At 36.9% G+C, this 22,532-nt stretch overlaps 1 protein-coding gene across 3 annotated transcripts in view; it reads right to left on the bottom strand.

Moving 5' to 3' along the window:
* SYT1 (synaptotagmin 1) overlaps window positions 1-22,532 on the bottom strand; it is a 607,838-nt gene that overhangs the window by 133,421 nt on the left and 451,885 nt on the right. For all 3 annotated transcript variants that reach the window (XM_081593169.1, XM_081593170.1, XM_081593172.1), the window contains 3 exons: window positions 19,884-20,006; window positions 16,745-16,912; window positions 13,517-13,684 (listed from right to left, as the gene is read on the bottom strand). In XM_081593169.1, the coding sequence (XP_081449295.1) occupies window positions 13,517-13,684; window positions 16,745-16,912; window positions 19,884-20,006 (459 nt within the window). The remainder of the gene's footprint in view (window positions 1-13,516; window positions 13,685-16,744; window positions 16,913-19,883; window positions 20,007-22,532) is intronic.

Genomic DNA, 22,532 nt, shown 5'->3' with positions numbered 1-22,532 from the left:
TCCTCACATCTGTGGTCTCCCACATGGGGGCTAACCTTGGATATCTTGTCTTTGATCAAAACTGTATGACAATGTTCTCTGAATTGTTAGGCTGTCTCAGTCTCCTCATAAAAGAAAGGATAGAAGTCTAGTGGCCAGAGCAGTGCTTTTTCAGTGGCAAGGAGATAAGGGCTCTAGTCAGTGTTTTCCATAATTTAAAAAACCCTAGTATTTATTGAGAGTTTATTAGGTGCCAAATATTGATTAGGTGCTTTACATGATTTATTATTATTATTATTTTTGGCCATGCCACTCAGCATGTGGGATCTTAGTTCCCTGACTAGGGATCAAATCTGTGTTCATGCATTGGAAGCACAGAGTCTTAATCACTGGACCACGAGGGAGGTCCCTTTACATGAGTCCTCTTTAGAGTGTATCACAACTCATGGAGGTGGGTAATAGTAATCCCATTTTATAGAAGGGTTAAGTAACAAGCCTAAGGACACACCAAGAGTAAGTGGAGTCATGGGTGGGTACACACTGGCTGCATCCAGGTCTAGAGCTTTTATCTACTTGAGGTGCAGTCTCATCGTTAATGGAGAAGGCAATGGCACCCCACGCCAGTACTCTTGCCTGAAGAATCCCATGGATGGAGAAGCCTGGTAGGCTGCAGTCCATGGGGTTGCTAAGAGTCGGACATGACTGAGTGACTTCACTTTCACTTTTCACTTTCTTGCATTGGAGAAGGAAATGGCAACCCACTCCAGTGTTCTTGCCTGGAGAATCCCAGGGACAGGGGAGCCTGGTGGGCTGCCATCTATGGGGTTGCACAGAGTCGGACTCGACTGAAGCGACTTAGCAGCAGCAGCAGCAGCTCATCATTAAATTACAATCTACAATCTTAATGGGTCTGTTTATCTTCAGCATTGTTTTTCTAGAAGCTTGTACAGTTCCTGGCTCATAAAAAAGGCTTAATAAATATATGTTGAATAAATGAAAGAATGAAGAAATAAAAATAATTTGCAGTATTTAAGGCCTCCTCTTATTCATAATTGGAAAGAACCTTTACCCACATGTAAAGCAAGTAGATTTGTGTGTGTGTCTGCATGCTCCCTCTCTCATCCTTTAATTATATAAGTTCTTGTTTATCAGCAAGGCCTCATTCTTCTCCCTTATTCTGTGGTACAAGTAGTACAGCTAAACTGCTGACATTTCATCTAATTGCAGAGTAACAGATTGTAATGGATTAAAGATTTCACAATACAAACATTTGGCCTGCTCAAAGCAAGGTAGGAGTAAAACAGAAGGTGAAAACCTTTAATTTGAAGCCGTCACAAACAAGATAATAAAAAAAAACATTGTTCCAAAAGCATGTGATGAACTCACTAGAAAAGGTGATACTGTAAAAGATCCAATTGCAATTGGAGGACAGGACAGAACAAGACATTCTCTTGCATTGATGACACTGTTTCCCACTCAAAGTCTTCTGCTGTTTCAATAATGAAACAGCCAGAGACAGGAAAGATAGCGCTTGTCTGTATCATTTTTCCTATTCTTCTTTTTTTCCTATTTGTTCCTGTTTCAACTCCCACCCCTCACTTTCTGTTCCTCCCATCTATATTTATGAAATCCATGCTTCTGAACCACTTGGTTTTATTTAAAATTCTACTGAAAACTCTCACTCTTTATTCTTAAAAAAAAAAAAAAAACAACTAACACCTACACTAGTTTCTATCAAAACAGATTTCCTTGGCATTAAATGTATCCAGAACTCCTATCTCTTGATGATTTTTCCCATAGTGAGGGAGTATATAATGATGTTATAATGGACATGAACTTGGGCAAACTTCAGGAGATGGTGAGGGACAGAGCCCTGGTGTGTTGCAGTCCATGGGGTTGCAAAGAGTTGGACAAAACTAGGTGACTGAACAACAACAACAATAATGATACTAGTGGCTCAAGACATTTTGGTCAGGGTCAGAATAGAAATCTCACAAGGATATCCACTTCATTACTTAACCACAGTAACTATAACTGTTTTACTCAATTGGATCGTCACCTTATAAGCTGTACTTGGAAACAGCTTATGACCATTTCAATCGAAGTCACCTTTTAAAAACAGACCAGAGGCCAGAGAGACAGAGAACAGAGAGAAGGACAGAGAGACAGAGAGGACAGAGAGAAGACTGTATTGTATACTGAGAAAGACTTTTGGAGAGAGGGGCTAGAATTCAAAATATATAGGGGTACCATATAGACAGTACACTGGAATAATTGCATGTCCTTCAAAGATGATGATTTCCTTGAAGGTGGCATGAATCATGATGCATGTTTGTAAAAGAAAATTTTTATTTTGTCTACCAGTTTACTTGAAAATACTTATCTAAGCACTTGGCATGTTCCAGGAGCAGTGCCAGGCACTGGGAATAAGAAAAGATTGGTAATAGCCTTGGACTCACTGAACGTTAGTCAACTAAGTAGCAATATGGTGGAGTAGAGAGAAAATGGGTTTGGGAGTCGAAGCTGGGTCTATTCTGGTGCTTATTCTCTGGGTGGCACTGGACCATTACATTTCCTAATATGTGAAATAGGGATAGGAGGAATTACCCCACAGGACCTCTCCAAGGATTACCTGAGATAAGGTGAAAAAAGCACTCAGTAGAGTGCTTTGGCATTGAGGTGGGCCTGGCTGCCATATTCCGATTCTTATCCTGGGAAAGAATAAGTTTCACAAGCTTTATTTTGTGTCCTGAGTTTTAGGTTGATCAGTCTGACATTGTAAGGGACAAACTGACACTAAACTACTACATTCTATCTTATTTCTCAGAATATCTGTTCAAGCTTTCACTCCAAACCTACCTGGGCCTGTCACTGGCAGTCTTAGCTCTGTCAATCGGCTCTTAATCATCTCTTAACTTCCAGAAGACATTCTTAGTTTCTTTCTGCCTATTCAAATGCTACTCAGTTTTAAAGACTAGCTCACTTTTTTCAACTCTTCCACGGATCCTCCCTGTCCATGCCTTTTCTTTGTGCCTAAAACATATGGTACATTTTAACTTGTACTTTGAATTTGGCACTTTGTGAAGCTCCTTTTGTTCATTTGCGTTATGAAATTTTACTATTATTCTTGACCATTTCTCATATGTGAACCTTACTCTTCCATTTTATGTACTTTACAGTGGTAATTTCACAGATGATATAATTTTGAATAAATGAATGGCAATTTATATTCTGTTTAGTGAAGAATGTTTTTAATGGAAAGAAAAATCCCTCTGACTTCACTAAATTCATCAGCACTCATGAGTGAATAATAGCATCTTTGTATTGATGAGTACCTTTGAACTTTAGGGCTTTGTATCCTGGGTAAGAATTCATGCTAAGTATTTGAAAATATAATGAAGAAGAAACAAAAATGCCATAGCTATTTACTGTTTTTTTTTTTCTTTTGCTGTGTTACCTTTGCAGTGTATTATAATATTTGAGAGAGAACATATATATGTAGATGTTAATCAGTCAAATGTTGTGAAAGAAAATTGACCAAATGTTAAAATTCCAAAATAAATAAGACAAAGCTTAGGAAAACTAATTAATATCAGTTTGGTTTTGATTTTTTTGTTTGTGTGGGTTTTTTTTTTTTTTTTTGCATTTAAATTGAATTTATAGCTACACTTCTAGGCTGAAGAGACTGAGAGAGACTGTTTAAAGAAAAACGTATGGTGAAGTAGAAAGAGTGTAGGCTTCAGAGCCGTATTTGAATTTTAGCTCTGGCATTGGTTGTATGACTTTGGACAAACTACTTAGACTCTCCTAGGCTTCAATTTTGTTTTTCCCTCATTTTGTAACCAGATTCAATATGCCAATTTTGAAGAATGTTATAACAATGCTTTTTGTAGACATATAGTAGATTCTCAGTAAATAATAGCTTTTATTAATATTGATGTTTATAACTTAGGTAGAGAAGTTAGGTAAGCTTTTAATAAGATGAATCTTGGAAACTTGGAAGCTGGGCTGGGAATCCAGCCCTCTGGCTAGACAACTGTTGAGGGGAGGGTGATGCAGAAGGTTAAGGGGTGACAACGGGAAAACCATAGAAGGGCATTTTTCAAAATGCCCAGGGCCTCTTTCTCCACTTAATTCTTTAGAGTCTAAATTTATATTTTCTAGAGAATTCACAATTTTAAAGAAAGTTCCAACTAACATATGTCCCTTGCCATCTGTTCTACAAGGACTGACACATTACTTCTGTGGTTGCTGACCTTTAACAGCCCCTGAAAGGAATGCAGGTTGGAGATCAGGAATGAGGCATTCTGTGCTCTGGGAAAACTGGCAGAACAAGGCTTTCACAACATATTTTCAGAAAATCTTATGAACCCAAATTCTTACATCTTCCCAACTTAAAGCATTAAAACCATTTATGAAGATATCTGGACCATAAAGAAGGCTGAGCACTGAAGAACTGATGCTTTTGAACTGTGGTGCTGGAGAAGACTCTTGAGAGTCCCTTGGACTGCAAAGAGATCAAACCAGTCAATCCTAAAGGAAATCAACCCTGAATATTCATTGGAAGGACTGCTATTGAAGCTGAAGCTCTAGTACTTTGGCCACCTGATTTGAAGAGCCAACTCATTGGAAAAGACCCTGATGCTGGAAAAGACTGAGGGCAGGGGAGAAGGGGATGACAGAGGATGAGATGGCTGGATGGCATCACTGACTCGAGGGACATGAGTTTGAGCAATCAGGGAGACAGTGAAAGACAGGGACGCCTGGCATGCTGCAGTCCATGGGGTTGTGAAGAGTTGGACACGACTTAGTGACTGAAAAACAACAAGATATCTGTCCCTTGTGGTTAGCAGCAACCTTCTATAGAGACGTATCTAATGGCACAGACCCCATTCACCAAAATCACATATATACTAACCTCTCCCCTTAAGTCTCCCACCCCAGAGTTCCTCAGAGCTCTCTGAGAGGCTGTCTCTGGGGCTGTAGTCCTCAGTAAATCCCCCAATAAAATTGAAACTCACAGTTTTCACATTTTAATTTTTGTTGACAAATGATATCAAATTTTCATTTGGAATCTCAGTGAAGTGAGAATTTAGTTTCATCCATTTTGTGCCTGAAAAGTCTTTTTAACTAGAAAGGCAATCAAATTACAGTCCTACACACTAGAGGGATATTTCAAGTTATTTGCTCTTTCCTATGATGATTTTAGAAACCACATCATGAATCTTGACAATAATTTTTATGCATAACAATACAATTATAATTGGTGATTAAAATTCTGCCTGAAAACTCAGATGCAAGTAAACCATAGCTATGGCCAAAGACATTTCAAGGAATCAAATGCAACTCTACCTCTGCTGGTTTAAAGGGAAAGTATTATGTTGTATGTACCACAAGTGGACACAGAGATACTAAGTACACTAAAATATGTCTAAATAGAATAGTATTGAATTGTTTTATATCATGTTAAGTTATAAGTTTGACTAGAAACAAATAGTCTAAATACAATAAACGTAGATTTTGTCCATATTCTTGGACTTCTTCTTGGAACGGATTCCTTCCCAATTCCCTCTGAGTAAATTTCCATGTTGCCAGCAGAGACTTAAATCAGGGCTTTAACTAAATCTTAGCCTTAAATAAAAGTTAAATTAAGCTAAGCCACAAGCTCTCCATGCATCATGGAAACTGGATAAAAAGGTTATAGGAAAAAAAAGTTATAGAGAGAAAAGAGATCCTGAATAAGACTTTACCTCCATTCTCACCACAAATTAGCGAGAGAAAGCCATTATTTTCATGGCCATCAACAAAAATGCTAAGAATGATTTTGCTAAGTTTCTATATTGCCTATCTTTGATAGAAAATGATCCAAAAAACAAAGGATACTAAATCATTCTCATTGTTTGATACTAAAATATTTTGTTGACAGGTTGTCAGAATACTTTAGACTTCATTTGTAAAATAAGATAATTATTACAACATGGACTTTAAAATGAGAGTTCTGAAATATCTCTCACAGTATAACAAACTCCTCTGCCTCATTCATAAATAATTTAAAATTTATACCTACTGTGTGCTTGCCTCTGTGGTCAAACTTGGTCTCACAGTTGGGAACAACAGATATGGTTGTTTACAATCCAGTGGGGAAAGACAGACAATGAATAAGTAAACGCATACAAATAAGTACACCTTCCTGGAATGTTATGGGTCAAAATGAGTATCTTTGTGGCATTTCTGTGATAGATTGTGAGTGACAAGGAAGATTCTTCCTGGCTTTCATATTAAAGCTCCTGTAGTTAATCTTTTATAAGAATTTCTGCTCAGGGCATTGATGTGTTGTGCAGGCATTCTTGGAGGGCATAACTTACTACCTGACTGCAAAGTATACTTAGAAACAGCATTAGTTCATGATCCTTAGGCAAAAGAGATGCTTAAGGAATAATGACCTGAACCCATTCCAAAGGAATATCAAGTAATTTGTATAAGCTTAAAAAAAGTTTGGCTTTTTGATTGAATCTGTAATCTTGAAATGCTTTTTTTGTGAAGTAAATGTTTTTCTAATTAGGCTTAAAAATGTGAAATTTTCTTGCAAAATTGATTTTCTATTAAGGCACTAAAGTAGTTTCTCTTTCCTTCTGCTTGGGTACTAATTAAATTATGTCCCATCTTGTTTTAATTCAGCAATCAATTTTTTTCCATTTGTACTAGATTACAGAAGCTCATTTAAAAATCACTCTTTAATGAATTCTACACAAAGCAGAGGTGATGAACATTCTCTAATGGAGACAAAATTGTACTGGTCAAGTTATGAAACAGTCTCCTTCAAAAAAAAAAAAAGGGATCCAGTTGCATTCTGGTGGTATCTTATGCTGTTTTTAGGGATTAAAAAGTAGTAGTGGAAGGCATGGGCTTCCCAGGTGGTACTAGTGGTAAAGGACCTGCCTTCCAATGCAGGAGATGTAAGAGACTCTGGTTCGATCCCTGGGAAGGGTAGATGCCCTGGAGGAGGATCCCCTCCAGTATTATTTCCTGGAGAATCCTGTGAAGGGAGCCTGGTGGGTTATGGCCCAAAGGGTCACAAAGAGTCAGACATGACTGAAGCGACTCAGCATACACACATGCAGTGGAAGGCATAGGGGTAAAAAACTAGGAATAAATGCTAAAATAAAGAGTCTAAATGCCTTGAAGATGTACCTGATGCTTGGGTACAGGACTGATACAGTTTTTACAATGATCATGATTAAAATTTATTAAAAAAATAAAATGGAATCATAAACTATTGATCATAAAATTTGAAGTAATTAAGTGAAAATTGCTAAATGAATGGATTATTCCAAATGTTGTAAGGTTGGCTTCAGGTTTGACTTGTGGGTGGCATAAATAAATATTTCTTGAATGATTAGAATGAAAAAAATGTCAAATTCATCAGGCAGTCGGAGGCTATACATGTTAGAAACCTTCTACAAATGGAAGAACTGTATATACTGATTATAAAGGATGATTTTTGATGCCTTAACTTGAGAAGGGGAAAAATTAAGACAATGGTTTTATGTGTAAGTGTCTCTTGAAACTCAAAGGATTTCTGTTTTAAAGACACAAAGAAGAGAAAGGCTTAGCTGTCTTGCAAGGTCAGGTTCCCTTTTCATCTGTGGGAGGTGGGAGAGTGGGTGATCAGTGAAAAAAAAAAGGCAAGTGAACCTAAACTACTAGCAAGGGGACTTGGATCATGTTAATTAGCGAAATGTTAATCAAGTTGGAATGGAAACTTTAGCAGAGAGGTTTTCTCCAGGGGCTAAAATCTTAACAATGGGAGTTGTATGCATGTTGAGGCTCTTCTGGCATAATTCACCTTTGCAAAACCCCTTATGCTTCAAACATGTGCTTAGTAACTTTCAGATAAGGCTCCTTTCCATTTTTTCTACCAAATTGCTTACACATTTAATTGCTCACTAAAATAACACATTAATTTTTTAAGTTACATAATGAACACGTAATTCTTTAACTTACATAATTGCTTCATCATCTTATGACTTTCACTTTCAACAACAAAGCCTACTCCCTTCTATCTCAGGGCTAGATCCTAGTGGGTTGTAATTAACCCGTTTAGATCCAAGTCTCTCCTTGAGCAGACTATTATGAACAGCAGTTCTGTTTCTATTCAATAGATACCAAATCTGTTTCTTGAATTCCTTTCTCTGTCTCTGTTTGGTGTCTTTCACTCATTATGACGTTAAAAAACAAGATTTAATACTTTAGAGGAAAGCAAAACAAAAAATCTTAAGCAAGATTGCTCATGTAAAATGCAAAAAAATTTGTTTGAAACCATAAGAACTACAGTTAATCTAAGACTTCCATTTATTCATCCTACTATTCTCTACGTAATGAAGAGTAACATGAAAAGAGAGCACATATCAATGAGAATAAGTAATTCTTTAGATATAAAATGTAATTGGAATCTTATTTCATTTATTAAGAGAAAGTTTATATCTGAATCTAGTCATCCAGAGATACTCTGTAAGCTAGACATCTGCTTTATAAGGTTTCTTATATCATGATAAAAGGAAACAGTCACTCAACTGAAAATCCAAAATCATTATTCCCAAAGAGGAAAGACTCCAGAGTTTAAAAATACAGTTGTAACACCAGTCAGAATGGCTGCTATCCAAAAGTCTACAAGCAATAAATGCTGGAGAGGGTGTGGAGAAAAGGCATTGTAAAAACTGTTTATTTTTTTACACTGTTGGTGGGAATGCAAACTAGTACAGCCACTATGGAGAAAAATGTGGAGATTCCTTAAAAAACTGGAAATAGAACTGCCATATGACCCAGCAATCCCACTGCTGGGCATACACACCAAGGAAACCAGAATTGGAAGAGACACGTGTACCCCAATGTTCATCTCAGCACTGTTTATAATAACCAGGACATGGAAGCAACCTAGATGTCCATCAGCAGACGACTGGATAAGGAAGCTGTGGTACATATACACAATGGAATATTACTCAGCCATTAAAAAGACTACATTTGAATCCGTTCTAATGAGGTGGATGAAACTGGAGCCTATTATACAGAGTGAAGTAAGCCAGAAAGAAAAACACCAATACAGTATACTAACGCACATATATGGAATTTAGAAAGATAGTAACAATAACCCTATATGCAAGACAGCAAAAGAGACACAGATGCATAGAACAGTCTTTTGGACTCTGTGGGAGAGGGCGAGGGTGGGATGATCTGGGAGAATGGCATTGAAACATGTATCTTATCATGTGTGAAACGAATCACCAGTCCAGGTTCGATGCATGATACAGGGTGCTCGGGGCTGGTGCACTGGGATGACCCTGAGGGATGGGATGGGGAGGGAGATGGGAGGGGGGTTCAGGATGGGGAACACATGTACACCCGTGGCAGATTCATGTCAATGTATGGCAAAAACCACTACAATATTGTAAAGTAATTAGCCTCCAGTTAAAATAAATAAATTTATATTAAAAATAAATAAAAGCATTTCCACCAAAAAAATACAGTTGTAGAATTATTTCCCATTAAAAACCTCCAGAGACATTCAATAAGTACAGTGGAAGTGAGAAAAAGAATAGAGAAATACATATAGAGGAAGGAGTGGAGAACAAACAGGGAGATGAAAGCTTAAGAAAGAAAGGACACCAAAAAGATTGGGTAGGAAGAAAAAATGGGAGATTGCTTGTTTATTGAACATATCAAATAGCAGGCCCCATACTAGCCACTTTATGCTCTATCCTACCTAATCTATAGGATAATGTTAGACCACTTTCTAGATTAAAAAAAATACTGAATTTTAGAGGGCATAAGTGACTTGTCTAAGGACTCAGAGCTAGTAAATGTATCAACCAGGATTGAAACCCAGGAGTGTTTGATCTTAAAGGCAAGGCTTTTACAGAAATCAGTCTAGCTAGCAATAAGCAAGGCAAAGATTAAAATGAGGGCAGAAAATGAGACAACACCGAACTCCATGAAAGCAGGCACAGTGTCTACCCTTTTCATGTTTATTTTTTTTAAACACTTGGCATAGTTCCAGGAATACAGCAGTACATAATAAACATCTGCATAATGAGTCATTTTGAATACGTTGAATGACAAAACCATCTACTACAGGGAGAAAAGCTGTGGAGGAAAAAAGTTTTGAAAGAAACAGAGAACAAGCAAATCAAGCATGAGAATAAAAATGTGATTCTTTTTGGGCAGTCTACCTAAAGTTGGAAATTTTAGAGTCAAACCTGTCAGCTTAGTCTCAAGTCTCAAACTCTGCCCATATTCAAAGAATTTAAAAAAGATAATGGTTCACTGGCTTACATTTCCTAATTCACACAAACATATTTACCAGTTTTTCAGAGACCTGGTGGGGTATGGTCTTGGAACCCCATATCACTTGACATGACCAGGTAGAGGGGAGAGACATGAGCCGTGCAATCTGGACAAGTGACTTGTGAAGCACAAGTGGGTCACCTCGGGGACTCACCAATAAGCCAACCAATAAACAATTAACAAAAACCTATCAGCTAATGAATACGAATGGTCCCATTTTAGCCCTGGCCACAAGGAATTTACATGAACCGTATGTGAACCATGAACTTCTAGATGTTCAAGCTGGATTTAGAAAAGGCAGAGGAACCAGAGATCAAATTGCCAACATCTGCTGGATCATTGAAAAAGCAAGAGAGTTCCAGAAAAATATCTACTTCTGCTTTATTGACTATGCCAAAGCCTTTGACTGTGTGGACCACAACAAACTCTGGAAAATTCTTCAAGAGATGGGAATACCAGACCACCTGACCTGCCTCTTGAGAAATCTGTATACAGGTCAGGAAGCAACAGTTAGAACTGGACATGGAACAACAGACTGGTTCCAAATAGGAAAAGGAGCATGTCAAGGCTGTATATTGTCACTCTGCTTATTTAACTTATATGCAGAGAACATCATGAGAAACGCTGGGCTGGATGAAGCACAAGCTGGAATCAAGATTACCGGGAGAAATATCAATAACCTCAGACATGCAGATGACACCACCCTTATGGCAGAAAAGGAAGAAGAACTAAAGAGCCTCTTGATGAAAGTGAAAGAGGAGAGTGAAAAAGTTGGCTTAAAGCTCAACATTCAGAAAACTAAGATCATGACATCTAGTCCCTTCACTTCATGGCAAATCAATGGGGAAACAGTGACAGACTTTATTTTCTTGGGTTCCAAAATCACTGCAGATGGTGACTGCAGCTATGAAATTAAAAGACGCTTGCTCCTTGGAAGAAAAGTTATGACCAACTTAGACAGCATATTATGAAGCAGAGACATTACTTTGCCAACAAAGGTCTGACTAGTCAAAGCTATGGTTTTTCCAGTAGTCATGTATGGATGTGAAAGTTGGAGTATAAAGCAAGATGAGCACCAAAGAATTGATGCTTTTGAACTGTGGTGTTGGAGAAGACTCTTGAGGGTCCCTTGGACTTGCAAGGAGATCCAACCAGTTCATCCTAAAGGAAATGAGTTCTGAATATTCACTGGAAAGCCTGATGCTGAAGCTGAAACTCCAATAGTTTGGCCACCTGATGCGAAGAATTGACTCATTGGAATAAAACCCTGATGCTGGGAAAGATTGAAGCCAGGAGGAGAAGGGGATGACAGAGGATGAGATGGTTGGATGGCATCACCGACTCAATGGACATGAGTTTGAGTAAACTCCAGGAGTTGGTGATGAATAGGGAGGCCTGGCATGCTGCAGTCCATGGGGTCACAAAGAGTTGGACACGACTAAGTGACTGAACTGAACAAGGAATTTACACAAAGTCAAATACGCCAATAAAAGATAAAAATTCAATGAAACAGCTCACTACTTTGTTAAGTGATTAGAAACATTATGATCAAGTGAGTAAATGTTTTTCACACATATATTGGATATTAAAATAGATATTGGTCTACTCATCTGGAAGAACAACTTATAAAAGTTATAAAACTTAAAAACTCAGTATTATCCTTGGGTGGTTCTATCCACAGTGGGGCTCAATGAATTTCAATATCTAGGAATCTAATTTTGACTAACTTATTTGGGTAAGTTATGTATATTTCCTTTCAAAGAAAAAGCAGAACTTAACTCAATTTTGACTTCTTTTGTACAACCAAGAAATAATTTTAGAGCACTAATAAGATAACCCTATATGCGAGACAGAATAAGAGACACAGATGCATAGAACAATTTTATGGACTCTGAGGGAGAAGGTGAGGGTGGGACGTTCTGGGAGAATAGCATTGAAACATGTATATTATCACATGTAAAACAGAACACCATTCCATGTTCGATGCATGAGACAAGGGCTCAGGGCCGGGGCAATGGGATGACCCAGAGGGATGGGATGGGGAGGGAGGTGGGTGGGGGGTCCAGGAAGGGGAACACATGTAAACCCATGGCTGATTCATGTCAATGTATGGCAAAAACTATTACAATATTGTAAAGTAATTAGCCCCCAACTAAAATAAATAAATTTATAAAAATAAATAAATAAATAAAAAAATAAAATTCAATTTCAGAATGGTAATGAACAAACTGTTCTAAAACCTCACTGAGTAATAATAATGGTCACAGAAAACCTTAGAATGAAAGGCTTCCCAGGTTATGGTCTTGGCTGAATTTCTCTGAAGGCTTGGCGTTCTGATTTCCCTGGTGGCCCCATAGTGCCCAAACCTTACAAAATCCATGGGGTCTAGGGATCCTAAATGACAAAGGCAGTTGAAATCCCTCGGATAATTATAGACTATGTTAGGAACAAAAAAATGGTTGGTTAAGGAGTTGCTTTAGCAATTAAGGGAAGCTAACAGTTGTTTGCTTTCCTGGGATTGGCCTGTTGAGACACTAGCAGAGAAAAACGCTCGTGTTAGACTGGCATAGCATAATCATAGAGAAGTTTAAATGCAGTAAGGATATTGAATTTCCTGTTTTTAAATCACAGAAAAATCCTGGGCTAATCTATTAAAACTGGGGAAAAACAATGTGAAGAACACTATAAAAATGTGAGTCATTTAAAAAATGAATTTAATATCTATCTACCTTTGTGAATTTTATTTGATGTTTTACCCATTGTGCTCTGAAATTTTTAGGAGAAACAATGACCTGTCTGTGATATGCAGAAATAATCAACGAAAAAGTGCCATTTCATTTCTATTTAACAGCTACATAACCTATGTAGAAAACAAAATCTTTGTAGAAAAATACAAAGGATAGGATGACTTTTTCACTGTCTTTTTAAAGAAGCACGTGTGTGTGTGTGCATGTGCGTGTGTTTGTATGTCTGGCTCCAGGGAATGATCCAAGATATGCACAAATCTCTATTTTCCTTCAAATAAGATTCAGTAGACCTGCACACTTTTTAACGAGGTTATGCAATCCTCTGACCCTATTTTGCCAGCTGTCAGCAGCTGGAGGCCCACCAGCCCAGCATCTCTCAGTAGGTTAGTTTGAGAGTAGCAAGTGGCGAGTCCAGCTTGTCATATTAGAAATACTAATGTTTTTCTTACCTCTTCCTTCTCTGCACTTTGCAGATCACGCCACTCCTCAGTTACGTGTCCGAAATCCACTGTGTTCATGGGGACTTTAAATTCTCCAATGATGTCATGCTTAGAGAAGCGATCAAAATCATAGACAGCCATTACCAGAGTTTTGCCACCCAATTCCGAATATGGCACCTAAACAAAAAAGACCAGGATAAAATATCTGGTGACAAAAAATGCTTAAAATATGTTACTTTTTCATAGTGTTTAATTTTAATATTTATGTTGGATAAACAGAACAGGGAGAAAAAGAGCACTTTTTTCCCCTTAAATTGAATCATTTGACTAACTACTTGGGGCTTAAATCACTTGGGTGAAAGTGAGGGCTTACCATAGTGATTTATCACTTTCTCCCAAAGTTCTAGAAGCTGTTAGTGTTATTAATAATGGCTCCTGCTATTAGTCATGCTAGAAATACTTCAAGAGTAAAAGAGGAATAAACCAAGCTGATTGCACTTGACTTTATAAGGAACTTTTTCTTGCAGAATGTTTTGTTGTTATTGTTAAGTTATATTGTCAGGGGGCAACTTACTCAGGGGTAGTTGTTTCAAAAGTTCTATTAACTCTTTGAGGCCATTTGGATGCCATAGTTTAATGAAGCAGTGCTTAATGAGAAGACATGCTAGGAGTCTATAAGGATTGGAATGAAATTCACAAGGTGCCTCCCCTATTCCTTAAAATAATTTACTGATTGACAGGAGCTGGCTAGAAAGTTGATGTTTTGAATATCAGATTCATTATAATTTAGATCTTGAAGTTCATTCTTAGCAACGACACTCTTTAGGATGAGCAGAGGCAAAAGGCCAAAAACTGATGAATTCTCCAGCTGTTCAAAAATATCTGGGACAGATGCTATGGGCTGGGATGTTTATTAGTGACATTTTTAATATTCAGAGAAAGCAAGGCAATTACAAGTAAACTACACTTCAGTAACTGGGAAGAAATGCCTAATTAAGAAATTGTTTAGACTTGTATTGAAGGTTTCATCAATTTTCAGACACTTGTTATTATTTTATCAGTGTAAATAGTTGTCTTATGCTCCAGCAAACATTTCTCAATTAATTCCTTATATTAAAAGGAAAGGAGAAGGAAGAATTTTTGATCGTATATATACAAGAAATTTTGTTTTTTTCCAAAGAGCTTTTGTTTTCTATCATTTGTCATCTATTAGGAATTGGATTAAAATACTATGATTAAAAACTAGGCACAACACATTTTCCACTTTAGAATGACTTTAAAGAAAGAAAGTAATTTTAGAGTAGGGATGAACTCTTGAAAATTGCATCTTATTTCTGAAATCTGTCTAGATTTGTTTGTGATTGTACAAAATGACATTAGTCAAAAACCTGAGTTGGAGGTCAGACAGGTCCAAGCCTGGGTTTCCCCCTCTTCCAGCTGAAGGGCCTGGGACAAGTAAATAAACCTAGAATGATGATGATAGTGTCTATTTCACAGGAGCTGGCTAAGGCCAAATGAATATATGTAAAGCATTTCGCACAGTGCTGGCACACAGCAGGTACTTAATAAATATTTATTGTTTGAATGATAAGTAGCTCTTTCAAGTGGGCGTTTGTTGTGGAGAAAAGGAGCATTTCATTTGGGGCATGTCAAGTTCATTTTCAGTGGATTTGAACTCAATTTTAAAGCCAACCCCCTTTAAACTATTTTGCTTCCTTTTAAGATGCATAATCTACAAGGCCTAAAAGGAGACACTGGCTAGTTCTCTAGAAACAGAGGTATATTTTTTAAATGTATGAAAATATATTGTACTTTGGCTTGATTTATGATGTGATCAACTCTCCTAAAATGAAGTGGAACCTGATTAAATTTTATAGGCAATTTCAAAATCTCCAGTGATTATAATTCTTGAAGTTATAGACATCACTAGAAATTATTATCAGTACACATTTTAAAAAAGAAATAGCATATAGATAACTCAAAACAAAGCCCCACAATATTTCAAATAATTTAAGAATGTGCTGGCTTAAGATCCACACAAAGTCAAATAGAAAGATTGTGCTTACCTTTTGCAATATTTTTGTTTTGTTTTGTTTTCATTGTACGTTCTGTGGCATATTGATCCTGATGATTAGTTTTTCTTAAACTGAGTAGTTTCAGAATGTTTCTAGAGCTACTCTACATTAACTGTCTTGGTTTAAAAAAGTATAGATTTTAAATAGGGTTGCTGATAATACATGAGAGATTTTTCTTGTCTTACAAACTCAAATTTTAGAGTGAATAGAAAGTCAGTACTCTTTAGAAAACTAGAAGCAAGTTTCATGAGAATGACTCACACCTGAAGTTTCATCCGTTTATTTCATACCAGGATGTTTGCTGACATGCAGCGTGTGCTATAGCTAAGGCTGGCTGGTAGATGAGTGATTCTGAATCTGCCTGCTGGCATATTCACAGACATGTATTGTTTTAAGCAACACATTAAAAAATTTCACATGTTAAAGATACCAACCAAGAGACTGTTTTTATGCATGACTTCAGGTGGAGAACTACGGACTTGTACATACGGAGATGCCTGAAGCCTGCCAGGTACCTTTTCCTATTGAGTTTTTGTGAGGCCAGAATTCCTCTTTGTTATCGTTTGTTAACTGAGGTGTCTCAACAAGATGAAGGACACCAGGGAAGAGCCAAGAGGAAAGGAAAAATGCTAGAAAGGGAAAAAAATAATAGGCTCCTATTCTTTTTATTTATGGATTTAGAATGTTTTCAAATATTCAAATTGGCCCTGTACACAAAAAATTTTTCATTGAGAGTAATACCTATTTGTACCATTTGAAATAATGTTGGCTAGCTTTATTCTGTGGTTGTGATTGCTTTTCGAAACTTGGAAACCTGGGAAAAGCCTATAATCTTTTGGCTTTATTTTAGAGAGGGGAAAACGTTCAGGTCCATGGACACACTGGAAGCTGAACTCACTTTTTGGACACGAATGACATCCTAGTTCTCTGCCAGTCCACATTCTGTTCTGAAATAGCTGAGCTGAATCCTATCTGGATCACATTTAAATGCATAATAGAGTCCTCATCACACTGAAAATAAGAATTACAAATATTCTGAGTAGAATCACTTGTGAGTCTGAAAGTGGTCATGTGCATGTATCTGTATGTGTCAGGATGAGATTGGTCTGTTATCCAAAACAACAGAGAAAAAGTTCAATAGTAAATATACACACAAAAATACCTTGAAAGTAAATTGCTCGTTGAAGACAGGATTAAGAGTCTTTCGGTGGACTTTTGTCTCAAATTTCTTCTTTTTATCGGGCAGCAGAAATACCTTCACATAGGGATCAGAGGTGCCCCCCATGTCCAAGGCGGGCAGCTCGGCAGCCTGGATGATTCCTACCAGCAGCTGAAATGAGAGGCAGTAGACAGACAACCCGGCATTGGTGAACACGTTGGAAAAGACTGATTTGTTCACAAGGCTGCATATTGTGATTTCTCTTTTCTTCTTTGCTTTTGATAAACTTCTATTCTCTTAAGAAGCTGAACACAGAAGGCAAATGAAATGATATACCCAGACTTCAGAAACCCAATTATGACAGACGCAGGCTCTAGGAAGCCTGGCTTTAAACACAAAAGAGGCTTTTTCAAAGGTTGCTGATTACATTTAAATATGGAATTCATATTTGCAAAAGGGTTGCAATCAAATAACTTCCCAGTTGCTAAAAGCCCTTGTGTATTATTTTTCTTACCAGAGTGTGATTGTAAGTGGAAATAAGTTGTTAAACAATCACAAGCCTGTAATTATAAAGCAGGAAAATTTTATTTTGAACCAAAGCTTCAGACCAGCTAAATAGAAATTTCTTAGAAATTGGGTAGCTTTTTGAAATAAAAATAAGATCTTCAAGTTTCTATCATATTTGACCTTTACTTGTGTGCTAGCTACTTCTTGTTTTAACTTAGAGTAAAATAATTATTACATATTAAATTCTTTATTTAAATATAGGACATAGGGTCAAAGAAAAATAATTTCAGCTTCCTCTAAAAGGAGGGGAGATTACAGTTACAGCTTTTAATGCTAAGTGACTAAGTGTCTGATTTTATTCAAATATAGCAGAAATCTCTGCATTTCTTCACATCTGATTTTTCTCAGTGATACTTTCCTATTTCTTATTATGAGTGTGAGTGTTGACTGGCATTGTTCATGTTTTTGCAAAGGAAACAGAAGGTGTGAGTGGACTGTTCTGATGCTCTGCCATCAGTCATGCTGTGTCAACAGACTGGTTTAGATTCATATGGGAAACAAAAGTAGACTCTCTTATTGTTATTCAAGGCATATACTATTCAGAAAATGCAGAATGTATAGCTGTTCACATCTTAAAATGGAGTCTGAAATTTTGAGACTGTACCTTTTTCAACCAATAGGGTGGAAAAGCAATTCACCTCTTAAAAAAAAAGTCACAGGAATTTTCTACAAAATTGATCCAGTGTGTGCATAAGTGCACTTTGGCCAGTTGGCTCAATTTTTAATCTAGACCAATACCCTTAAAGATTGTTATTTCCATTTTAATGTTTCAGTATCTTTGTGACTTCTTCATACAACAGTAGCAATAATAATGCTGGATTGTAAGTATGCAAAACATAGACAGATGGTCAAAGAACGGCTAAAATAGACATAAGCTTATAAAGACATGATTAGTAAAGCAAACAGTTTGTCTCTTGGTTTGCCAAGTTGGTATTTGGAATTTGCTTTTGGTTAGCAATGTGAATAAGCAAGATTATATTCTCTCCTTCTCTCTTTTTGCAATACTTTTTCTTTGGGACAGGGAAAGAACTAGTGATATAGCCTAAAGTCTTTTAAACTTGATCATCTACACTTGAAAGGTTTGGGGGCATTTTGTTGATAAGAGGTGGAATTACTTCTTCCAACTCCCCTCTGGCTTCTGCTTGAGAGATAAAAATCACATTTTTCTCCACCGTGAAAGCTTCTTAGGGGACTTTAAGGATTGTCTTTTAGTTTTGGTAAGCAAGTGTGTATATTTGATTACAGCCTTATCTACAAAAAGCCTCAGACTTTACCTTCCATGACTCATAGGAATCATTTTATAAATCAGATTAGCTGAGAACATTCAGAAAAATAAATGCAGAATATTAAATTTTATCAGGTAGAATATTACAGATGCTCAGAATGAAATACCTCCTAAAATGTGTTTGCTAGAAAGGGAAGAATAAATACATTTGCATCATGTTTGAGTAAAAAAAATTAAATTCTATATTCTTTTTTTTCAGTGCTATATTCTTAAAAATACTACTTTATAAAATGATATTTATAGTACTCAAAACCAATGTAGGAGTTTAAAAATGATGACTAACCAGGATGAGATACCCCTAGATTTCTACTGAAAAACATGAAAGTAGAGTTGATTAGTAGAAAAATGTTGGATACATATATAAAGGCAGTTTGAGTGAGAGTGAGCAAGTGGAAGTCACTCAGTTGTGTCTGACTCTTTGCGACCCCATGGACTATACAGTCCATGGAGTTCTCCAGGCCAGAATACTGGAGTGGGTAGCCGTTCCTTCTCCAGGGGATCTTCCCAATCCAGGGATCGAACCCAGGTCTCCCACATTGCAGGCGGATTCTTTACCAGCTGAGTCACAAGGGAAGCTGTCTATATTTCTGCAAAAGATGTTATGTGTTAAGATAACATTTGCTGACCTTGACCTTCCCTAGAATTTATAAATAATAGGCAGTTTTGCTCTTAACCAACCCCTGATAATCAAATCATGGTATGCTGCTGCTAAGTCGCTTCAGTCGTGTCCGACTCTGTGAGACCCCATAGACGGCAGCTCACCAGGCTCCCCCGTCCCTGGGATTCTCCAGGCAAGAACACTGGAGTGGGTTGCCATTTCCTTCTCCAATGCATGAAAGTGAAAAGGGAAAGTGAAGTCACTCAGTCATGTCCAACTTGTTGCGACCCCATGGACTGCAGCCTACCAGGCTTCTCTGTCCACGGGATTTTCCTTGCCCTATTCGGAGCTAAATCCATGAATTCTGAAGAAGATCGTTGTAGCTCAGGCTGAGAGATCTATGCCTAGGAACTCTCAGAATCAGACCGATGGCTTCAAAGTAATTTGTATTCTGCCTGCCTGCTGAAAGTGCCATAGTAGATGTAATCAACTGAACACTGTGGATTCTAATTACCAGAAGTTAAATTAGCAAGTGGGGGACCACCTGTACTTAGAAATTATTTCATCAATAGCTTCGATAATTGCATTTTCCCCTTGTAGCAAATGAAATGTTTTAAGCAGTATCTTGTTTCAATTTCTGGTTGGTATTTCAGAAAGTGTAATGGAATTACAAGACATTTCCCCCCTCAGACCTGGTTATTCTGGAAATCATAATCCAGTGAGTATTGAAGTTTTCCCAGTTTCTCCTCTTCTTTGGGTTCTTCTTTCTCTTCACCATCAGTCAATCCGGTTTCAGCATCATCATCCTTTAGGGCCTATAAATAAGGGAAAGGGATTATATGTCAATTCAAATGAATTTTCATCTAACCCAAATGACACTGGGCCTGTGGTTAATACTTCCAAGCTGTTAGAAGCAAGCACTGAGATGCTGGAAATCTCCATTTGTCTGACACACATTCACATCTGCTGCTTACGTATTTTTAAAAATTCCATTTGTGCAAGGAATTTTCCCCCCAATCAGCAAGCAACATGGAAGCAATGGAAAAAGCCCCTCAGAATATTGCAAGCAAAAAATGTAAAGTTGTTGCAAAGAAAACGTCAACTTGGTATTATATTCGACTCTGATAAAATCGCTTCTTTCTGAGGTGTGATAAACATGCTATTAACCAGGCCAGTTTTCACATTCATGTAGTTTAAAGAGATCTACACTAAGCACCATGTAAAACACCCTTGTTACATGCAGTGGAGTAATTCATATGAAATGCGTGGCCTTTTCTTGCCTTGCTTCCTATGAAAAAGATAGTTGACTAACTGATTCTCAGAAAATTGTAATTTCCTATGTTTTGCATATACATTTACAATGGTTATGGAAAAAGAGGAAAAAAGAAACATGCCACCAGCAAATGCATGTTTAGAGAAAAATCTACTCCAGTTCCAGTTTAAGTTTACTGTTTTATTTTTATAACAGCTCCACAGAAAGCTTGGCTGAATTAAATTGATTTATGGGTCTATTTGATACCAAAAGGTAAAAGGAATTATGTTTGAAATTTTGTCAGACTGAACTTTGTATAAAAATTAATTCTGTGGTAACAAGCAAAAATCATGGCATAAAATTCTCAAAACTCCGTTTGGACCAGTTGAATGTTCCTTATAACCTAAAACTTAAGTGTGATGTAAATGGAAATACTAGAAAGCTCATAATTTCATAAAATTCATTCATATGTTCTCTTTAGTAAAAAATATATAATGTATTTTCCCAATAAGTGTAAAAATTTTACTCAAAAAGTCATAGGCTGTAAAGATTATAAATATTAGAAGTTCTATTTCTAGGGATGTGCATTCTCACTGCTTTAAAGAATTAGGAAAGATAATTAGAAATCCAGAAGTAGTTATTATTCAAAGTGAAAAATGATACAGTGTTACATTTTCCTGAACACTATTGAAGTTGAAAACTTTAAAAATCTTTACCTGAACCATTTGTATTTTTTCTTCTGGGGCTCGCCTGTATAACATACCCTTTGCTAGTTTTCCTGCTGTTGTTTTTAACTTAGATATCTGTAGAGACTCAATCTTTCTGCTGTTATATATGGCAAGTATTCTCTCCTAGGTTTTGGTTATGGCATTTTCATTGCCTTGTGTGTGTGTGTGTGTGTTACTGAAGAATCTAAAAAAATTGCAGATAAGACATATGAGTGATGGGCTGCTTAATATCTCTGACAAAGTAAAAAAAATCTAAACTCTTGTCAGTGATCAAATTAAATCTGAGAACTCTTGTAGAACTCAAATGCAAGAAGTATAACCAGGCTTCAGAAAAGCTTCAGAGTCACTAGATTACAGGTCTACCACCAATCTTCCCCCTCCCACCCAGATTACATAGTCTTTTTTCTCTGCTCAGAGAAAGGTTTCTGTTCGCTTATCCATTTATACAGAGACCTGCAGTGATGCCTCAAAATGGCAGCCTCAATCTCCAAACTGATAAGACTTTGCAATTTGGCTCTACTTATCTAACTCTAATTTGATTCTAAAAATCAGACTTGGCATCATTTTACTAGAACTCATTCGGGTGGAAAGATCACATAAACAGAGAGCTGAACTGTAGTCAGAGATGCTTCCCATTTTGTGCTTCCTGAAAAATTTCAGGAGCTTACAATGACTTTGGAAAATTGCCATTATTACACCTGTGCAGAAGCCTTTCAGAGCTGGTTAGCCATACCCCATTTTATTTGGAAGTTTATACTTGGTTGTCTCCTTGAATAGTAAAATGTTGATTTACCAATAGCCCAAGGAAAACAACATAATTATTTAAAAATTAATCTTTTAGCTTGAAGGTGTTAGCAGTACAAAAATAATAGTAAAGTGACAAGGAAAGACTACTGAGTTTAACTGGAGGACTTGAAGCAGTGAACCCACACTGCCTTTTCAAAACCTCAGCTGTGTGTAGGTCTTTAACACTGTGAAAAAGATGTGTTTAGAAAATGGCAATGTAGCTAATTTGCTTCCTGTAAGATTTTAATTTTTTGAATGGCAAACTATTTAATGCACATTTTTGCCTGAAAAAAATCTTCACACTATTCCACCATAAACATAAAAATTTTCATGGATTAAAATACTTTTTCAGATTCTCTTTCAGAACTGACAATTTACATATCATATTTCAGCTCAGTGTAATTTGAAAGAGTTGAGATATTAAATCTCCTTTTCCCTAAGTGGTTTTTACCGTAATAAAAGGTGCAAGACCATCTCTGCAATTATTCTGCATGAAATAGGGCTAAATTTTTGATAATTTCTCACTGTCACTGTTCATCTCCAATGTGATTAAGTCTATTCTTGTGCTAAAGGCT

The sequence above is a fragment of the Giraffa tippelskirchi genome, chromosome 4, assembly GCF_054371585.1.
Source record: "Giraffa tippelskirchi isolate mGirTip1 chromosome 4, T2T-mGirTip1v1.2.pri, whole genome shotgun sequence".
Classification (NCBI taxonomy): domain Eukaryota; kingdom Metazoa; phylum Chordata; class Mammalia; order Artiodactyla; family Giraffidae; genus Giraffa; species Giraffa tippelskirchi.
Note: the sequence above shows the minus strand (reverse complement) of the source record. Positions and strands in the feature narration are given on the sequence as shown.